At 43.1% G+C, this 22,437-nt stretch overlaps 1 protein-coding gene across 3 annotated transcripts in view; it reads left to right on the forward strand.

Annotated features, from left to right (window-relative positions):
• The window catches only part of NEURL1 (neuralized E3 ubiquitin protein ligase 1), a 145,147-nt gene that overhangs the window by 117,982 nt on the left and 4,728 nt on the right, over positions 1-22,437 (forward strand). For all 3 annotated transcript variants that reach the window (XM_069019950.1, XM_069019952.1, XM_069019951.1), the window contains exon 4: positions 9,565-10,245. In XM_069019950.1, the coding sequence (XP_068876051.1) occupies positions 9,565-10,245 (681 nt within the window). The remainder of the gene's footprint in view (positions 1-9,564; positions 10,246-22,437) is intronic.

Raw genomic sequence — 22,437 nt, forward strand, 5'->3', positions numbered from 1 at the left:
GGTGAGTTAGCAGAAAAATCCTGTGATGTCCAGGCAGTTTATCATTTAGCAGTGCTTTTCTGAACCAAACAGGACTGCAGCGAGCCCAGGTTCCTGGGATTCCTAAGGAATTGAATCTTCCCCCAATGGCATTACATCAGTTCAATAAGCAATGGTGCTGGGTAAAGGGCTGGCCCTTGGAGAGACCCTGATAGGTAGGAGGTGGTTGTTGGTGGGTTGAGTTCTCCCTCAGCAGCTGTTTGCAAAGCCATCAGTGCTGGCAGGAGCCTGACAGTGGGAAATGTGGGGAGAAGCTGCAGAAGGAGCCATCATCTCCATGGCTGCGTGAAGGCACGGGGTAAATGAAAGCAAGTGGAAAAGGATAAATGCAGGGAGGGAGGATGATAAATGGGAAGGAGGCAGAAAGTGCTTGTTTTGAAGAAAATTGCCGTCAGGTGATTCAGGGGGTGAGGGAATGTGTCTGATGCAGCTTGGGAATTGGCCGTGAGCGCTGAGATGCTATGGAAACGTTTGCACATAGGCTTGGAAACATAAGGCTTGGAAATAGGGTTGTGGGAGGGCCCATAGCAATCTGCAGCAGAGTACAGGGGGGTAAAGTTGGGGGTTAACACTGCATGCAATTGTGAGCTTACTTGAATAGGTGAGGTAAGAGGGTCAAAATTCCTAGGGGGAAAGGAGGGTAAAAGGGATGACAGTGCCAGGAGTAAGCAACAGAGTCATTGGCTATGAGAATACAGTTCTATAAAGTTATTAGACAATCAGGACTTGCAATTTTTGCCCTGATTTCCCCTGAAGAAGGTAAAAAAAATCCAGAACTTTTCTCTGAAGAAATGTACGTCTTAAAGATCAGGAAACATCAGATAAAGTGACAACTGACAGTCTCCTGAGAGATTTAAGTCTATTACAGGTATTTAAAAGGCTATTTAAAAGGTAAAAAAGGCTTTCCAGCTGTAGAGAAAATCAAAGGAAATGGAAAGAAAAGGTGGGTCACCCTACAGGGAGGCAGGACTGAGATTAAAATAATGTTGGTATGGTCTTAAAAGTGATGATTGTTTTTCTGTGGTTTCTGAGAGGGATAATAATAATTGATCATGGAATCTAGGAGGCCTGGGGCAATGGAGGTGAAAATCATTGATTGGGGTGGGAGTAAAGTTCAGAGACTTCATATGTGAGTGGGAGGTGGATTAAGGAGTGAATAACAGGATCTAGGTTGTCTCCACAAAACCCAGGGCATATGGTTTCTGCTCAAACCATATTTCTCTGACTTTAAGGGGAGTTAGAAAATCCATGAACATAATAAAGGGAATCAGACCAGGAGGGGCCAATATCCAGAGGTGGCTGTGGCAGCGGATAGGCACATCTTCAATCTGAAGGATGTTTGTCAGTCTTCAAAACTGCTGGCTGGGGAGGATGAATTTACCCCAAATGAAAAGCCTGAATTAAACTTAAAATGTGTTGTTTGTAACACAGATGTTGCCAATACCCTGCAGACTCTCTCTGAGCATCAGCTTTTGTGGAAAACAAATGCATAACTGTAAGACACATATGGAAGTTTGTTCTTCGTAACCTACTGTCAGACTCTTTCAGAACATTCGTATTTTCTAAGGAGAACAGTAATTTATTTCAATTTTATGAGGCTAGTTATGCTCTTTGTGCTATTTCACATGTGCAAATCAATATGACATGCTTACAGATGTTAGGCAGAATTGCATGAATATTTGTTATAAACTGGACTGGTTCAGAGCACTTTATTAGATAATACATGCCCCAAAACTACAATTTATCCATCCATGTATTAGACTGTATGCTTTCATTCCTTAGATTTTATTGAAGAATATGCAGATGATCAATTCAATTACTCAGCTGGCCTGGGAACTGCAGTTCCTCACTCTGGCTTAAAAACAGCCGCAATTCTCTAAAGCTCAGGGATTTTTATTTTCCCTTTCTACTTGAATATTTCAGCTTGGAAACTGGCAGCACATGAGCTTACATCCTTTTAGAATCCAGATTAGTTAGTTTGTTTATTTCTGATTTGTTTTGCTATGATATTTTGTCTGTACCCTTCGTGCAACATTGACAACCCGTGACAAGAAATCTGTGATTGTCACAGCAAACCAAGTGTGCATATTTGCATTCTTAGAAAAGTACCCTGAACAGATCCCAAGGGTTTTCCTGAGATTCATTTGGCAGGACACCAGCTGCCTGATGGTATAAAAACACCATTCCCTCAAAGCAGGATTTGATGCTAAATGGCCAGAGGAAGCCACCAGATCTGCACAATAAATTTATCAAACACCTAGCTGTTGGTAACAACTAAAAGACTAGGCTTATTCTCTTCCATCCCATGTTTTATCACCTCTCCAAAACTGAGTCATACAAACCAAATAGTTTTAGTGCTCAATCTCTCCCAAAATGCCCGTAAAGAAATGCTGATTTTTATCCAAGCAAATGCAAACACAAAGCAAAGATGAGTCCAGGGAGATGAACTCAAGCAGTGTTGATTTCCACTCATTTCTGTTAAAGTGGCAGATGTTTGTAGCCTTACAATTGGTTCTGCAGGGTCAATGATCTGCTCTCTTTTGTAAAACAGCTTTAAAATCTGGTGACAGTTTTTAGTGTAAATATGAATTATTTCTCCCACAGAAGAACTTCAGCTTTGGACTCTTTGTAACCCTTGAGCTAAGACTTCTGCCCCTTGGTTATTGTAGAATTCTCTCAAATGCTTCCATCAATATTGGAAAAAACATCTGAGTATCCTGTCAGAAAGCTGATAAGGACTGTGTTGGTCACAGGCAAACAAATGGACTCAGGTGATTTAAATATCTGCCACTCCTGCAATGAAAATGGCTGAAATGAAATGCCAGGTAATTTGCCTTTCAGGTTGCAATGGGCAAGAAGCCAGTATTTTCTCGTAGCAATTAACTCCTGCTTTAACCATGTCGATGCACATGAAATGTGTGTTTGCTCTCCACTGACCATGTGGTGATACCAAATTGGTGTGTGGGGAAGGAGAAATTCTGGAATAGTGGTTTCCATGGTGACCACTGGGTCTGTAGTGGATGAGGAGTCCCAAGTAGGTTGAGTTTTGAGGGGAGAGGAGCACCCTGCACACAGAAGTAGAGGAGCAGCAGGTAGAGAATAATGCTTTGATGAAGAATTAGAAAATAAGAGGATGTACCATGGAAAATTGAGTGGTTTTGTTGTACACTGAGCTAAACCCTAAGGGGCTTCACTTAAGAGCTCTGCCAGAGGAGCAATCTATGCCCTGGGACTGCTCAATCCATCCCTCAGTTTCCAGTCTATAAAATAAGAACATTAATTCTTCCTGCCTGCCACTCACCTTTTATATATCCTTTCTGTTTACATGGTGAGGAGTGTCTTCTGCTGCAGAGCCCGGCAGCTGGGTTCTGATCTCAGATGCAGTTTGCCCCAGAGCAGATTTTACTGGCTCTTAAAGAGCAGCCTGGCATCTTCCATAAATAGCTGGTACAAGTGGTATTGTCTGTTGGCTCTAGTTTTGCAAAGAGAGGAGCCAGAGCAGTGAGAGCAAAAGGGAGCAGCTCCATTTGAAATGGGATATTTATACTGTCAATGAAGTAGTGAAATGCACACAGGAAGATACTGTTTAAGTAGGTATTAACTGATGTGCTTGATTTGATGTGGGTGTTGTCAAGAAGGAATGGTTGATCAGAGGCAATAACTCAGGCAGTTTGATTTCTCAGTTGTTCATAAAGAGAAATGTACTTTGTAGAAGTGGATTCCTAAGTATATGGCAAAAGAGGTTTTTAGTCTGAATCATTCCTTTGAGGGATTTTAAACATTTGCCTCCCACATGCTACAATAATGCTCTGAAAGTGGTTTCATTGTATGGTCCGAGAAGCTGCATTCTGGCGCCTGATGGTTTATGAGAAATAAACACAATGGAGTGGTCTCGGGTTATATAAATTCACAGTGTAACAGTACAAGCAGTAAGGGGAGAGCCTGGGTGCAGCATCAGAGCAGAACGATCCATCCAGGAGCGTGGGCCTCTGCAGCATTATGCTGAGCGTGGCAGATCCCAGTCTCCTCTCCAGACCTCACATGGAGAGTAAGAGTTTGCAGAAAAACAAATACTTTTACAAGTATCTCCTCTCACATGGCCAGCAGGGAAAAGCACTTTGGACATGCTCTGGGAGAGGAGCTCTACCTCTTAATGACTGTGAGCAGGCCCTCACCATTCTTCACTTTTCAGTTTTTCTCCTGTGTTTATTTTAATAGGGACGATTTTCACTCTCCTGCTTGCATAGCTCCTTCTGCTACAATAAAGCAGTTAAGGTATACATGGCAGAGATTGAGGGAGCCTAGAGCTAAGCATCCCGTGGTGATGAGGATGTCTTTACACCATGAGTACAGCAGGCTGCATGAAAACCTGCTTCCAGTCCCTCGTTAATCTGGGTGGATTTTGAACCCAGGCCTGCCCAATGGTCCTTCTCTTCCCAGACCCATTCACAGATGCTTTTCTTCTTTCCACTGGAGGTGATGCTGTAAGCTAGGTGCCATACACACATCAGGCAAGCTGGAAGCCAGAGGAGTTTGAGCACAGGTATTACTCCTTGCCACCAGTTACAGTGATCTCCATCTTTACTTTAGGAGGGATATTTTACCATATTTTTTACCATACAATTTTGCCGTATTTTCAGCCCTCAGTCACCTTAGAGTACATAATAAGTTGAGCTATAAACAACATACAGAAATTGTTCTGGCTACTTCTGCACTGAAGCGTGGCAGTCCCCCAGCAGTGCACATCAGCTGTCCTCCCTGGGTAACTCCTTGTGACACACAGAGCTGATGGTGGGAAAAAAGAACCTTCATCTGCACTCCTGAGTGGGAATGGAGGCACTCCAGTGTGGTGGGAATAATACAGTATACATCCTTTTGCAGATGCTGGTTTACATAGAGTATTCTTGTAGGGGCCACTGACTTTGATGTGTCTTTTGGTAGCTTAGCACCCCTGGGGTTCCTTGGTCACCGAAATTATACCATGAGCACCAGTACTCACTGAAAATACCATTACCCAGTGAAGTGAGGGATGAGGAGAAGAGAATTGCACTTGTGAAAAAGTAAAGCAAAGAACAGAAGGAAAAAAAGCCCATAAGTCTTCGTATGGAAAGGGAGGCATCATACTAGCAAAGTTCTGGCCTTACCAATTTTTTCTCTTGGCTTAGTAGCTGAGGACAGAAATGTTCTCCAGATGCAAGGAATCACTGGGCAATTCCGTGACTTCTCAGTGTTTCTCTCTCCTGGGAGGGAGGATCATTAGAAATTTTCTTAGGCTCACAGAATGGTCTGATTCCCCAAATTATAGGTTATTTTTTGTAGTAGTCTCAAAGTTGGTTTATTTATAGTAGGTGTTCCATAGCTCATTCTGGAGACTGGTTGCAGACCTCATACTCTGAAGAATCACAATTCATGGAGATCGTAGTGGTGGATTGCACCAGTCTCAGGAAACTGATCAAGAGGAGATCTGTGTCCCTTGAGCTTCAGTTAAACAGGACTGAGTTTTGAGTGTGTGTGTGTGTTCATGCTGAGTTTGCTCTGCTGTCTTAGATCCTTTACAGGTGTATGAATACTGGCTGCTCATGACCTTGGAAAGTCAAGCCTTCAGGCAGTAACAGACAGTACTGACGAAGAAAAACAAGAGGGAAATGATGATTTGACAGTCTGACAACAACACATCGCCTTTGGGCTTGTGTGGGGCTGAGATGATCTGTGCATGCTTGTGGTTGGAAATGCTTTTGTGTTTGGATGAGCTTGCAGCTGTATCCAGTGTGCATGTATGTGATCTCTGTAATAAATACATATTCTACATCTTAACGTGTTTAAGGAAATAAATTATTTTGAGAAGACAACATTTGGCAGTGGTTCAAAAGAGGTGGTAGTGAAATACTTCTGATCTGAGTGCAGTGATTACAGCTGCATCTTTGTGCTCACCAGTTCCTTGTACAAGCCGTTTTAAAATGTTACTGCAGTTGCACTGAGCCTGCACAAAATGGGAAGCTCTTCCATGCCCTCTGAGCAGGAAAATGGAAAGCTTTGAAGCCTCTGGTCTGCAGAAGATACTTCAAATTATTTTTCTGTGTAAGGAATCACCTGCTGAGAATCTAAATTTTGCAGATGAACCCCACTAAAGAGGAGAAGAAAACAGAAGGCGGCTGAACTGCTCAAGTGCCCTTCATTTCTACTTAGATAAATTAATTACTCCTCCTTAATTTTTTTCTTAAAGCTAGAAAAAGATACAAAGGCATTTGTGAAGATAGGCATCCTTTAAATTCAGTGTCTCAGATTCTCCAACTGAGGAGCAGAAAATCTGTATTTAGTAGAAATCCTTTCCACTTTGGCTGTGTCTGTACTGCTACCAGAGACTTTTAAGTCTCAAAATCCAGAAATAACATCGTAACTGCACTGATGCAGAGCTCAGCAAAACCTCTCTGGAAAGCTACCGGGGCAGCCAGCTCCACTGAGCATCCATGGTCCAGACCAGCTTGCTGGTGGTGTCCCAGCCACTGGGTTAGTGCTTGCTCTGGTGGCTTGGGGATGGCTGTGGTCTTCATTCACAAGTCCATCTATTCTTATCCAAGGAGATCTCTCATCAATTGATTTTTCCCAAAGAAGCACTCCCAACTGTCTTACACAAGAAATTTTATAACCTTGAATGTTTAATGAAGGGATGACTGGTTTCTACGTTCTTCAGGCTGAAGCTGGGTGGTCCTTGGTAATGGGCTGTTGGACCCATTTTGTGTCTTACAGTCTCATCACATGAAGTCATTCAGTCTTTTTGATGTGTTCCCCAGATTTGTCTCTGTAAATATAAATGCTCCTGAAAAAAGGAGTCTCTCCTTTGTAGGCATTAAAGATCACTTGTAAATGTTCTGCAGGGGTAAGGCTGTGTTATGGGCTACTCCAGCATGAAGAGCTTCGTCTATATTCTGCATGACTAGTTTGGTCTGTGTTTAAAAAGTGAGAATTGAAGCTTTAGAGGAAGGAATCAACTAATTCCTGGGCATCTGCTTCTGAAAGAAAGTGGTCAAAGTCACCCCATTTGTTCCACATTTCACCAGAGCTGTTCTTTCATAGCCCTTGGCCCTTATCAGTTATTCTGGGTAAATGGCATTCCGTGTTTCTTCCAACCTACCTACTACCCCAAAAGATGAATCCCACTTCTGTTTTGATTTATATTCAATGGGATTTTTTTTCCTTTGGCTGGATATTTTGTGATGCAGGCCAGCATCTCTTAGAGACTCATCTCTAAATTTTCACAAACACTCTTCAGAAGCCAGTAAACTGCAATCCTTTCTTCCATGGGTATTTGCAAACATTAATGAACTAAGTCTCACAGTCGCTTCTATATGCTAGAGACATCTTACTCCTTAGGTGGCAATGCATCTGAGCTACTGAGGAATTTAAGTAAAACAGTTGGATATGTAACCCTGGTTTGCTGTCACTGCCATGTGTCTTGTCTGCAGAACTCCATCTCTCTTAACCTCTTTTCAGATGGAAAAAGATATTCTGTCCAGCAGCCAAAGGGAAATGCAAGCATCCTGGTGGAAAACAAGCTGTTTCAAAACCCTGGCTTCAAGCTACCCACACATCACAGTTGTCAGCCAGGCTGCACATGCATAGTTACAGGGAATAAAATAGAGAGGACCTTCTGTTCCTATTCAGAAAGGTCTCCATCCATTCACCTACACAAAAGGATCGTCATCAGCTGCCAGTATTAATTTGTTCTCCTATGTAGGTTTCCGGCTAAAGGAGGGTAAAATAAGTCCAATGCTATCCAGCAGGAGCACTTGGAATGCAAATGCTAGCCCATATATTATTTCAAAGCATTAATGCGACCCACTTCTACATTACTTGGGGTAATTTCTGATTTTATTTATTCCTCCTTTTCTTCAATTAACTTCTGGGAAGAGAGGCTGAAATTTTAGTATGCAGAAAATCAAATATGAGAAACAAAGCCCATTTTTATTTTGAGATTCTGCTTCTCTTGTAATAGCAGTTTATTTAAAGAGGAGCCTGGAATAATCCAGTTTAAGCAAAGCAAAGAGCTCTACTGAAGCCAAACCTTGTGTGGGTGTGCTCTTGTCAGGGCTCCCAGAAGAGGAGGACAGGAAAGGCTGTTAGTCAGACCTCAGATATTGCAGGAGATGTTGGTTACTCAGTAGCTGGCATTATTCCTTAGCATACCAGTACAGAGCAACTACTCCGGTGTACTGGGAGAGAGTACATCCCATCGAGAAAATCCTCAGGTAACCTGATGTCCTGCTCTTCTGTTGTCATAAAGAAAATCCCAAGGATATGTGGCTGGAAGAGGTGTCCACTGCGAGGGCCTGCACGTCCTTTAGGGACAACTTTGCCTCTTCCTCTTGTTCCACCTTGTGCTGTGTTCGCAGCACATCTCACACTGGGATCTGCTGTGTTCCTTTGTGTTGTATGGGGTGGTGTCACCTCCTACTATTTAGACCTGGGCTCCAAGCCACGACAGCTTTCAGTCCAGGTGGGTCACAGCTTCTTACAGCGTCCCAGGAGTTTCCCACATACTCAGTGTTCACACAGTGAGTGGTCTCCTCATGCTACAGGCTTCTCAGATTTCAGAAAGTTGGACATAAGAAAAAATTTTGCATTATCTCAGCTTTCTTTACAATTTTTTTAATGAAGGTTTTTTTCTCAGTATATGTTCTTTAAAATTTCTAAGACAACAGCACAGCTAAGGAGGTATTAAATAAAAGTAATTTCAGCATTAAAGACAGGGGATTATATTCCTCAGAAAAAGAATAAATTAAATTGATTAGTTCTTGAAGCAGCAGGTGATACTAACAAAGAGGATAAGTTTTTTTTCCACTGGTGGATTTGAATGTCTGAGCATCATCTTCCTTAGTTATGTATCTGCAGATTTGAATTTTAATTATTTGGCTTGGAAGTAATAAATGATTGTATTATATTTCTAAAACCCAGCATATTCTGAAATTCTGCACTGTAAAATTCATATCTGTACTGCTCTGCAGTGAGCACTGGAACACTAATGATTATTTATAGACAGAAATATTAATTAAATTTCATATGGTGATAAATAATATAGAACTGAACATAGCAATTTCTTAAAAAAAAAAAAGTGTAGATATTTATTTCATAAGTCTGTGAGAATTACTGTGGACAATAAAGAGGGCATGAAAACTTGGAGCCTGTATTGATTGGTGTGTTCAGGGTGTATTTCAGATATTTATTCTCTGCTTCCCCTCTCCAAGGAGAGCCTCCCTTGGGCAATTCTGGCCATCGATTTTGAGTCTGCCTGCTCAGAAGCTGGAAATGTTGTTACTGGTGGGGAAAGTGCAAGAACAGTAATTGATTGCAAATACATTTTATGATACTCTGCTCCCATATTTCAAAGGGGAAAATTTATTAATGGCGGCAGCAGGTCTCTGATTTTCCCTTTTAAACATATCAAGCAAACCTGTATATTTTCAAGCTCCTGGACATTTTCATTTTCTCGGAAGGTGACCCCTTTTTTTGTTTTCTTTCTCCCCACAGACAGTGAAATCATCCCTCCCGACTGCCTGCGGCCCCGCTCCTTCACGGCCATCCGCCGGCCCTCGCTGCGGCGGGACACAGAGGACACGCGCCTCTCGGTCAGCCTGTGCGACCTCAACCTGCAGGAGGACACCTTCCACGTGACGGCCACCACCTGCCCCATCCCGCAGAACTCCCTCAACTCCCAGCACTCCCACCTCCTTCCGTCCCAGCTGGAGAGCGACCTCCGCTTCCACCACCTTCGGGGACCCCACGTCAAAATCCTCGATGACCAAACCGTGGCCCGCCTGGAGCACGCCCGGGAGGAGAGGACTTTGGTTTTCACCAGCAGACCCCTTCGGATCAACGAAACCATTTTCGTCAAAATCAACAAGTCCAACGCGGTGCGCACAGGGACGCTGTCCTACGGGGTGACGTCCTGCGACCCCAGCACCCTGCGCCCCAGTGACCTCCCCTATAACCCCGAATCCCTGCTCGACCGAAAGGAGTTCTGGGCCATCTGCCGAGTGGTGGTGCCCCTCCAGAGCGGAGATATCCTGGGATTTATGGTGAATTCAGACGGTGAGCTGCACTTGAGTCACAACGGTGCCGGCATTGGCATGCAGGTCTGCGCGGACTGTTCCCAGCCCCTCTGGATGTTCTTCGTTTTACACGGCGCCATCATGCAAATTCGATTGCTGGGTATGTTGGACCCCCTTTTTCCAAACCTTGTACACAGGAAAGCAAGGGGGGGATACATCATGGGAGAGGGAGTAAATGGCTCCCTCCCTGCTCTAGGATGAGGTACAAATTTCGTTTTTGTAAAAAGAAAAGAATATGCAAAGGCACAAACATAGCATATGGGTATGAGTTACAAGACTTAACCTCCTTGCACTTCTGTAACACTCTTCACATGATGGTCTCAAAGCTCTTTTCAGATAATGAATTAAGCCTCAGGGTCCTCCATTAAAGTACAGATGAGTCATCACTGACCTAGGAGAAGCAAGGAAGGAGGATGAGAGGTGCTTTGGGCTGAGCTAATGTAAGGCGTAGCCAGCAGTAGAAAAGTGATCTGTCTCTGTGTGTTAGATATCTGGGATGATGGACTCCCATAAGGGTGGTGCCCTTGCTTTCCCGAGACTTGTGTGTGAGAGGCAGGCCAGCAAGCAGAGAGGAAACCCAGTGGTGCACAGAGTGTGGCACCAACCATCTGAACAGGAGAAAGGTTTCCTTGTCCTCCAGCCCCGTTTAAGGCAGCGTAGCTCACACAGGCTGACAGGCCTCTGAAGAGTTGGCCACTTGGTATTTTTGCTGGTTTTTCAGCTCTGTTAGCTGACATACTTCATTGAAATGCTGCAAGTCATGGGTCGAAGGTGTGGAGGGAAAAGTGTTGAAATAACATTTCTCAGGATCAAATTTACTTTTTTGTGTGTGTATATTAGACCAAGTATAGGATGTGTTTGATCGTGAATTTGTACCATATTGTAGTTCTGCTGGTGTCGGTGTCAGATAGTGAAAGAAGGATTCTGAGAACATGATGTAATTCCTGGTACCCCTCTAAATGAAGATGATTTTAAAATGCTCCTTTCTGTTTATACTGTTATATAACTTTATACTTATATTTCATTTTGCTTCAAATCCTCATCATATCTAACTGTGAAAAAAACCCCCAACAACCTCCCTCCCCATCAAACTCAAAAGCTAACTAACACCGCCTTTTTTTAAGATTTATAGAGAGTCTTTAAAGATAAATTGGGGTGAGCACACACACATCTGTCTGCAGGGTCCAGTTCACCTTAATCACAATATGAAATGCCTTGTATAATTTGTTTGAAGTTGACCACAGGCCTGTGCTGTGAGTGTTTTGTAGCTGTTAAAGGCTCACAAATGACAAATGTAATACTGCAATTTATTTCCAGGAGCCTGAGACTCAATCCCTGCTAATTCAGCCTGATTACATTTGTTGTGAGCACTGTACATAATCCGTGGTTAGCTCTGCTCTCCACCAACATGTCATTGTGATAATGGTAGGTGAAGTCAAACAGAGCCCAGTAAAGCAGGAGATTAAATGCTCCTGTGTACATTAGAAGGAAAACATACTTAGGTCATTGAGCTGCTGGTAAAACTAAATCATCGACCAGTGCTTCCTATCATATGAGATCACTAATTCTGGCAGGTTGGCACAGAGCAAACAGCCTGTTTGCAATGAGCTCTGAAACAGGGCAGCAAGGATGTGTCTCCCCAGAGGGACGGAATCACATCCTCATACTGAATTTGACAGAGCAAGGACATGAACACAGACGTCCTGTGTGCTGGGTAAACCTCCTGCTGTGCATGCCCTGCCTCTGTCCTCCCTGCCTCATCACAAGATCAGCCCAAACCAGTACATCCCCAGTGCATGCTTAACTCTACATTTGGATGCATGAAATGAAATGTGCAGAGTTGGAAAACCCCTCACTTCTTGTGTTTGTGACCACATGACAGGCTTTTCTGGCCTTGGTCACTGGAAAAGAACCTGAAAATGGGCCGTTGTTCTTAAGTGACATGTAAATGAAAAGAACTGGACTTGCTCACCTCGCCTCTCTCAAGGAAAGGGAAGGACCCTGCTGAGTGTACAGCTTTATCCACATCAGCTTGGGCAGCAAGCTGCTATCTCCAAGTTAAATGCTATGAAATTGGAGCTTGCCTCTAATTTTTAATAGGTATTAAAATACAAACAGAGCTTTTCATACCTATATTTCCAGTATAACAATGCTGGGAGCAGGACAGTCCCAGTATCAGTACAGTATCAGTGTAGTGCAACTGCCCAGAGAAAAGCACTGATGCTGTCCCATCTGCATCTCTGCAAGTGCAGTAATTACACAGATCAGCAATATCCTGACAGAAGGCAAAGAAAATAATGAATTCCCATCTCTAACTATTGCAATTTTATTAGGGAGGTGATGTGCACTGTTTGCCCTGCAGTGGAACAGATTATGGTGCCTGCCATAATATCTGCCATTAAAAGATTAGAAAATGTAAGAACATAAAGTGTTCATCTTTCTAATGACAAGCTCCATCTTCAGCATGCGAACAAGAATAATTTCGTGAGATCTATCTTTTGTAGTTTGAGCTTTATATCACAGCAGAAGACATGTATAGTAATCTTTTTCTAGTTTTAATAGAAAAAGTGAAGTTACATATCCTTGAAAGAAATGAGACACAAATGCTGCAAAAGGCATAACTGTACCAAACCCATCCTAAACAGCAGATGTCATTCTGTTTCTGGGGCACACCAGTATGAGATGAACCAAAGTGACGTTATACGGTGTTAAGGGAACCTCAGCACTACAGCTGACTATAAAATGAAATTAAAGTTGCTGGATTTGCTTCTTCTGCAGCTTTTCAGTTTTGTTTGGAGAATGGACAGCCACTCTTGCACCTAGACAAGGTTTATTTTTGACTCAGAGGACAAGATGACTCCAGGTATTGATCACTGGATACTGTGTTTCATGCCTGGACTGTATTTATTTGGTCCTGATGCAGAGCAGGAGCAAGCTCAGGTCTCTGCAGCTTGTGACTTTGCTATAGAGGCTGACATTTTCTGACTGCAGTTATTCCACAGAGCTGTGGATACAACATTTATTTCCTAATATCAGGGGAGACCATCTCTACCCAGGCTGGTGGTCTTACAGGACTCTGTAGGAGAGGAGGGCAGTGCGGGGTTAGCTGGATAGTAAAGAATTCTGACTTCTGTCTTCCTCTTATCAATTTGGCATCATACACTGGCAATATATTTGCTGTAGGAGAAATAAAACAGCCGAAAATAAAGAGGAGGTTGGAAACACTATTATTATTCATGCCATCCCAGCAAAAGTAAAAGAAATAAAACCCAAGGCCCACTATAATGCAGTGAGAGGCCACAGTCATCTGTAGGGGAGGCAGAAGAATGTCAATTTGTTTCAAAGAAAAGTTTAAAAGGCAACTTGACACATGGAGGAAAGATAAATGAAAGAAGGGCACTTTAATGTAGCAGATAATAGCATAAAGAATATCAAGCTGCTGGGAAATGAAGGGACACAAATTTAAATTAAACATATATGAGGGTAATTAACTATGGGAACCAGCTAGTGAGGGAGGCAATAGATCTTTTTTTTGTCAGGGAAGCCCTTCTAAATATTTTATATGTTAAGTGCTGGTCTTAATTTAGAAATTCTGGGGATTATGCACATAAAAACAACCAAACAGAATGCCAGATCATTAGGCATGTAGAAATGAAACAGTCTTTGTGTATCCTTTAGGAATTTCATTAGTTCAGGCTTGGGTTTTTTTTTTTTTCAGGCATCATTCCTGTATAGTCAACAAAACCAGCCTATTAAATTTGATTTACTGCTCTCAGCTTTTGCTGGTAAGCATTTCAGCTCACACACAGTTTTATTGACAGCTCTGAAAGGTTGAAATGAGCCAGTCTGGATACAATGGTCTGGTTTTGGTCAGGTTTTGGTGGTGTAATTCATTTATGAAGTTAAATTGATTGACCCTATAAGGTTTCAAAATGTATGACTCATGTCTAGAGAAGCTATCACAGCAACAAGTTTATATATTTAGTGTTTGAGGATCCAGAAGGTTGGGGATGTTCTTTCATTTTCTTGTGTTTCAGAGTTGAATCACCAGCAAGTAAAATATCTTCCTTCATCTCATTTTTTTGTTTGTTTGTTTTTTGTTTCTCTTGTGAATTTCATCCTTTCCAATAATATTGAAGCTTTCTTTTGAGCAATGAAATAACATATTCCATCAACAGTCACACTAATGAAGCTAAGTTGCCAACTTATCTGTGTCCTTTCTTTCCATGCACTTCTGTAACTCCAGCCCCACCACAACAGCTGCACAATATAGCAGCTCTCTGGATGTCTCCTAATGTTGGCCAGGAGCCAGGCCTAGGCCTGAAAAAAACAACCCAAGAGCCAGCATTTGGTGTGGGTAAGTCTGAATTCACATCCATGCTGGATAAACGCAGTACGTGGGATACCTTCCCACCTCTTTTACCATGGGCACCAGTTGGGGCTCCTGCTCAGCTGCCCATTGAAAAATATTTAGATATCAGTTGTTGCTGAGATTTGCATCCTTCTTTCAGACTTTCTTGAAATCGGACAATTTGCTCAAAACTGAGGGGGTGAGGAAGAAAGATCTGACATGGGACTTGCAGAAAAAACAACTCAGTGTCCTCAGTTCCTCGGGATTTCTGACAACAGCAATGGGCAATGGACCAAATTGGAAATTAGTTCAGCAGAGTACTGTGGGACACAATTTGCTGGCAGAGGCCTCTTTAAATCAACAGTGAAATTTGATCTGAAGTGGCCTCAGTGCCAGTCTGAAGGACTGCCAGCTGCAGTCGGCCCCAGTTACAGGCAGGCTTATTCAGAGCTGTGCCCCTAATGACTCTTACTGGTGGTCAAGCTTAGCAGCCCTGGTACTGCTGCCCTTGTTTGAAACAGCCCTTTTCCTGGGGCTGACTGGAAAGACTTGAAACTTCATGGATGAGCACAGTAGTGTCTTGCTTAGGTGTCAGAGAGCAATGGTTTACCACGGGGAATTACTTTGTCTCCTTCTGTGTTGTTCATCATGCTGCCCTCTCTGGTTTTCCTTGACTTTTGCTCCATCCGAGGTGAGTGACTAGCTCACCACAGACCACTAATGATTCACAGGCCATTGGAGACTGCCCTCTTCTTTCTAAACAGTATTTTTCCTCTGTGTCCCAGAGTCCCTCACTTGTCTTGCTGATACAGTTCCTGCAACTACTGTCGCCATTTTATCCCCAGGGAAGACTCTCTCCTCTTTTCTTTTGTCTCTGCTGTAGAACTTGTATGGCCTGATCCTCCTAAAAATCTATAGACTTCCTGGGAGATGATCCCATCGTATCTTGTCTTTCCAGGCTTTTGTCCATTCCTATGTAAAGAAGTTTTTTACCCTGTGATTGCTCCTTGACTGTCTCAGGACTTCAAATCCCATGGCAGAGATTGTGTTCCTTCCCAAAAGCTTCTCCTCTCTGGGTGCAGTTAGGTACTTACTTTGCATGTGCAATTACTGCAGGCAGCACACAAAATATTGAAATGGTATTTGGTATGTGCAGTTGTTAGACACACTGTCCATAGCACAGACTGGAGGTAAGTTTGTAGAAAAGTATCTCACACAGGTGAGGAGCATCCAGGATCTTGGTTCCCAAGCTCTGAGTTTATCAGCCTGTCCTGTTTGAGAGAAGATAGTTCTTTGCAGTAGTAAATCACACCTTCTCATCTCTGATCTCAGAGGTGGCCAGTACATTACCCATTTGGAATTTTGATGCTTCTCCATGGTTCATTCCAGTGATGTGGAAATTGTTGAGTTAAACAGCATAAGAGAAGCCTGGTAAATGCCTAAATGTTGTTGCACAGAAATGCACATAATGAATCTTGTCCTTTAACAGACTTTCAAGTAGATATGTCCCAGAGTTTTATCTTCCATCTTTTGATTTGTACAGAAAATGGCCTAATTTAAGCTGATTGGGATCTAACAGGCCCATGTTGTGTGTCATTTAACAGCCTGGAATTCCTAGGCACTTCAGGGTACAGGGTATTTTATGGTGTTAAAGACTAGAGGGAGGGAGGAGAGTTAATATTCTGTGCCTCTTGGAAGGCAATCCACTTGTATTAATTGATGCCTCAGCATAAACAGTCCTATCATGTATGGGTTTGCTTTCATTCTGCGTGAAGTACACATTACTGATGGCAAGTTGAAATAACTGCAAAGAGCAATACAGCATCCTTAACTGCTGGGCTTGATTCTAGCCCTGCACAGGGCTCTCCATTCACCTCCTGGTTTATATTCATTGTTTCAAAGGAGAGTTAGCACAAAGAGAAGCTGCTGTGTAAGAGAGGACAAGTTATAACCTGGGCCTTGGAAAACTGGAGAGGTGGATGCAGTCAAATGCTTGACTTCCCTGTGGTCAGTGCCAACAATGTCAGTGTTAATACCTGCTTGTGGCACCTTTGTAGCAGACACTAAAGATCTCATCACACACGACACATAACTAACCTGCGCTTGCCACAGTGACATCAGTGACATCAGCCTGTGTTCTGAAGTATGAGTTGGTATCTGGGTAAAGTCTGGATAAAGCAAACACACTTCCTCCAGCAGCAGCCACAGGGCTCCCAAATGTCTTGGCCTCTGCACATTCTCCTTGACAAGAGGTGGAACTATTATCGTCATTAGTATAAGAAACAAATCCTGGCTGCAGTGAGACTTTCATAGTCAGTGAGGTATAGATCTCCCTTATCTTATAACACCTCTGCCTTCCTACAGAAAATACACAGGATATGGTATCCCATACCAGCCTCTTTGCCTTGCAGCTTGTCTGTCAGGACAGATAAAATCTCCCTATTCTTTGAACTAACCCTGGCGTGAGTTAGTTATTCTGGCTACTGTGAGAGTCACATTGCAGAATAAACTCTTTCTTTGCTTCTTTCTCAGATCTCTTTGTAGTGCCCATAGAAATCCAGAGAATGCTGGCCAAGAGAAGTGAAAGTATTTGTTTCCTTTATGCATCTACCACCCTATTTATACTGTCCCTCCTGGAAAAGCACAGAGCTTCGTGGTGCTGGGTTAGGCAACAATTTTCCTTTTGCTCACAGAACTGTCTTTGCTGTGGTCTCCCAAATACCCTTGATTTGTTTTTCTTAAACAAGATGAAAGCCCCAACTCTAACTTTTTGTGGTTTCAGCTACTTAATCCAGGCTTCTTTTTCACCTCTTCTTGATGTAAGCATCAGCCTGGGTGCTTTGTTGTTCTAGTATTTCTCAGGTTGCAAGGTAGAGCTCCAACTCTATGACTCGTTCACTTCAGTTCAGCCAGACCTTCACTGCATGGTGTCCATACCCTCTGGATTTTGCAGGATGTAAGCTCTGAGTGACCACTGAGCTTCACCTGTGAGGTCGAGAAAGATAGCCTGTAAGTTTGCTGTGTGCTCTTTGCTTCCAGGGAGCACACTGGGTTTGGCCTGTGAGAGCTGCTGAACCAAAAACGTCTGTGGTGTCTGGAGCTTTCATGTTTCCCCTGCTTAGCTGGAGTGTGCCTGTGACTGCAGGAGGGTAATAGATGTGCTGGTGCCCCGCTGCCCTTCTGGACACAGCAGACAGCAAGGCTCCAGTAAAGCCATAAAGTACACTCCTTTTCTGTTCCTCATGAAAGTCTGAACTGTTGTTCTCCATGTGGTTTGGATCTAACTTTTACTTCCTCAAACAGTGGTTGTCTGACACCCATCTGCAAACACAGACCTTATGGTTTTGTGTGCAAAATCTGCCAGGCTGCTTTTTGACCTATTTCCGGACATTTCTTTAGCATAATGCAAAATCCCTTATGTTTTCATGGGCCTGTAAAGGACAAAATATATTAGTGTTCTATTCAGAGCACTTTTTAAGTCTTTCGGGAAATACTTGAATGCAAAAAAGCCCATGGATCACCAGCTGATGTGGGTCACCAGGTACTGATGTACCTGAGAGGCAGAGATGAGCTGCAGCACAGAGGCTGGGCTCTGAGAGCATGGTTGGTCAAAAAACATTGAGCCCAAATGGAAGGAAGCTCTGGTTTCTGGCCAGTGCAGTATTGTTCCTATCACTGTGGGAACACAACAAATGGATGTGTAAATACATGTATTTTACAGCATTCAGAAATGATGGACGTGCTCACATCCTTCCCTAACATTATCGTTGATCTTTAGCTACCACGTAACCAGGCAGCAGCAGGTGCTCTGTTCTTGTTTTAGCATGATGGTTTCAGAAGTCCCTGTTGGGCAAAACCTGAGTGGCCCTGGGGGATGGAATAGTTCTCCTACAGCCTTGTCTGGAAGCAAGAAAATCTGAAATGAATATGGATGCTCTGGTATCCAGTATCCAGTCTCAGTAACGTCCCAGCCTGCTCATGCTGGAGCAGCTCATGTGTTACAGGACAAGCTGCCTAAGAGAGATGTTCACAGGAGCTCAGAACCCACATTTGTACCAGATTTTTGACAGAACCTGGGTCCTGTTAAGATAACAAAATCAATGGCCCTGATACACCGAGACTGTTAAATGTGAGAAAAGGTATTGAACAGGTTTTGAGACAGGGTAAGAATTTTAGCTGACATGCTTAAAAAATCTGTCTCCTAACAAAAGGAAATCACATTGAGAGTTGTAAAAGGCATCTAAGTGACAGTCATAGGACTGTCAGGTACCCAGTGCTCACTAGACTGAGCTGTATGAGAAGTGCAGAGATCTCTTGAGCTCCCTTAAATATGCCAGTCGATGGCTGCAGCCAGACCTCAGCAGCTGTACTAACCTTTTCCACTGTGTGCTGGAGGCTCTGGAGCCTGCAGATGGATGGAACAACACTGAAAATCTGTGATTACTATTGATAATTACCTGATCTTTATTACCTGTCCTATTTATGCAGCAAATGTGTTATAAAAGAGAAGGGGCTGTCAATGTGCTCCACATGAAACTCAGCATATGGGAAAGTTACTGTGTTGCATAAGACTTTATCTTCCTTAGAAACTATAGCAGGAGGCTGCCATACTTTGTCTTTTAGGTACAATGTTTAGTTAAGCTTCTGGAATAGTTGTCACGGTGATTATGGGTAAAGAAAGCCCATAAAAAAGTTGAAGATCATCAAATTATGTGAAGTGTGAGTTGGACAGTAGTGGACATTTACTGACTGCATCCTGTAAACCAGGAAAAACAAAATTTAAGTGAGGTGGGTTCAAAGTGGGAAAAAAGGATGATTCTGGAGTGCAGACCAACTGGTTATGCAGCATTGTTATAGAAATGTATGTAGATATAATATTTTTATTAAAAAATTAAGAGGGAGAGTTAATTGAAAACTGTATTTTTAGGAAGCATTGACTGTATCTGGTCTTCTTTCCATCATAGGTCCTCCAGCAGTACAGCTCTCTCCAGACAGCTGCCATTAGGAGAGACGCTTAAAAGTTGGGACAGCCTCAGGACATACCCTGGAGAGTGGATTGCACTGTTCTGGGAAACCACCCTGTGCACCACAATAGACACAGAGATTCAAAAGCATCTCTGACAGCCACAGCTGCTGTATTTTGGTCACAGGACATTTTATAAAAGGACAGTTATGGACTCAGGTAGCCACTCTCATAAAAACTGTAAGTGCTGTATGGGATCCCAAGAGATTCCTTACTTCACTTTCCTGTCCTGAAAGAGCTCTAATGATGGAGCTGCCATAGTCTCTCTGGGAAGTCTGATTGCTTTACAGAGCTTCAGTGTCTAACTGTAGCATCTTAGGAGTCTGAACCCATGATTTCTTGTCTTATCCAGAACATTCATAAAGAAGAGATTATTTCTTTACTCCTTTCAGCAGCCTGTGAAAAATCTTGCCATATAAAAATCATAGAATCATACCATATTTTAGGTCAGAAGAGACCCCATGGAATTGCCTAATCCAACCTCCTGCTGAAAGCAGGGCTAACTTCCAAGGTAGCACAAGACTTTGTCCAGTTGAGTTTTGAGTATTTCCAGGGACAAAGATACCACAGTGTCTCTGGGCTCCTACTCCCATCCTTAACCAGCCTCACATGACCCTGGATTGGCTCAACCTTTTTGTAACAGGATGGTATTGTTGGTTTTTGATCATCTGGTGACCTCCAGCAATGTCCAGGCCTTTTTCTATAGGATGTCTGTATTTCAAATTGAATGGACTAATTCCCTGTCTTGTGTTTAGGTAGCTGATTATCTCTGCTTAAATGCTGCATTTGGCATTTGATCACACTGAATACCATACCATTTATTTCTGATCCTATTTCCAGTTTGGCAAACCATTTTGAATTGCAAACCTTTAGCATACTAGCAGCATTTCCTAGCATGATGTACTCTGCACATTCCATGGTAAAGCTCTCTTCTGAAAACATAACACTCTCTTTCCTTTGGTGGGTGGACACAGAGGTTCATTTATTTGCACCTCTCCCAGAGTGATGACAGAGGTGCAGAGAAAGCATCCATCTGCATTGGTCTTCGCTAATAATTGGGCTTTGTAAAGACAAAACAGCAAATGGAATTGATTCAAAATCTATTTAAGGTCAATTCCAGTGTGTTCAGCATGTTTGAGATCAAGCACGAGACAAGTTAGCAGCAGAGACAATTGATCTGGGGGCTTTAGAGAGAGAGAGAGAATGTTTAAGTTGATTTACTTAGAATTATTTAGTTTTTTAAGTCATGGTTTGAAAGCTGGCTCTTGGTGGGAACTCTGTGCACACAATGAGCATGTTTGGCCTTGAGCACATGTATCTGGTTTTAGTTAAGCCAGGCTGGCCACACTCATTCCACTCTGCTCATGATCTCATTCCATGCTCCTTGTCATGGTATCTGCACACCATCCAGCAATATATTAAAGCATGAGTAACTTCTCTTATGTTGATTATTCCGTCACCAAGGGAGAAATGTGTCTTGTCTGGTAGGGAACTCAGATTGTTTTAAACAAAGCTCTATACTTATGCTGGAGAAAAGTCAAGAGCTGCTCCTTGTATTAGGAGGAAGAATTGGCAAGGTGTCTACTGGCCCTTGGGTAAGGCCATTTTGCGACTCAGACCAGCTACAACCAGAGAAAACCGTGGTTCCTACACTGCTGAGCTCTTTCTGCACTGTGGAAAGGCCATTTGCCCTGCTGCCAGGATGCTTCATCTGCTCATAGGCTGTGATACTTGGGGCACCTCCAAATTCTCCTATTAGTCCAGGAAGAGAAATGCTGCTAACAGTCTTTATTTTGCCTTTAATGAAATCACCAGGTTGGTGTTAGAAATGCAATGTGCTGTGTGTCAGCCGAGTGGAAGAGATGTCTCCAGGCTGTAGGGAGGAGAGGGAAGGCTTGAAAAACTTGTTCAGCTGCTCGGTGTTGATATTTGTGTGTGCAGTGAACGAGCTGAACCGTGTGCCCCTGCTGGGCCTGTGTTCAGTGTGTGTTACCACAGGGCAAGTTTTCTGCTTCGGTCATCTGTCAGACTGGAGGGGAAGGGCTCTTGCGAGTGGCTGTCATTAGAGGCTGCATCCTTCTCTTTGCATATTTACTGAGCTGAACTCCAGCCTCAGCTCCCATCTGTGTGATAAACGAGGTACCTCTCTACAGTATCTCAAATGCGAGAGCTCCAAAACCCTTTATAGAGTCTAATTTGACTTAAGCTTGTGCCTGGAAGCGAAGTGCTCCTGTTTTTGGAGAGGGGTGAAAATGAGGGACTGAAGGCTGAGGCTAATCGCTTCTCTCATACACAGTCCTCAAAACAGATTTTGACTCAAACCTCAGTTCCTGTGTTCCACTTTCACTGCTCAGTCTTGTTCTGCTAAAAACAGCAGAAGAATCTGTGCTTGTGCTGTTTTTCACAATCCACAGCTGGCACTTGCAGTCCCTGTCTCCCAGGTTTGGTCCTCAGTAGCCTCCCTGCAGGTTGGAACTGAAGGACCTTTCTGGCACATGTGGTTTTCCTGACCTCCCACTGCTGCTTTTTCTCTGGAGGATAGCCTCCAACTCATTGAGGACACTGTAGATCCAAACCCTGCGTGTCTCTGGCTCCTTATATGGTAACATGAAGAAGTCTAAGCATTTTAGTTCTGATTTGGAGTTACCCTGGTTGTCTTCTTGGTCAGGGAACTAGAAACTTTAAAACCTTAGGCAAGCTGGTTCTTACCACCAGGAAACCATCCCCTTAGCTCAAGCACGTGTGTGCTGCTGTCTCACTGTTGGCTTAGTGAAGACCAGGCTGCATTGGCAGCAATGAAAGTCCCCTACAAACCTTTGCAGAAGGTAGAGTTTTAAGCATTCCAGGTTTTTTCCCCTCTGGAAGAGGCTTTAAGATATTTGTTGTTCTAACAGCAGAACAAAGAGGCTGAGATGGAG

Source organism: Aphelocoma coerulescens, chromosome 6 (assembly GCF_041296385.1).
Source record: "Aphelocoma coerulescens isolate FSJ_1873_10779 chromosome 6, UR_Acoe_1.0, whole genome shotgun sequence".
NCBI classification, from domain to species: domain Eukaryota; kingdom Metazoa; phylum Chordata; class Aves; order Passeriformes; family Corvidae; genus Aphelocoma; species Aphelocoma coerulescens.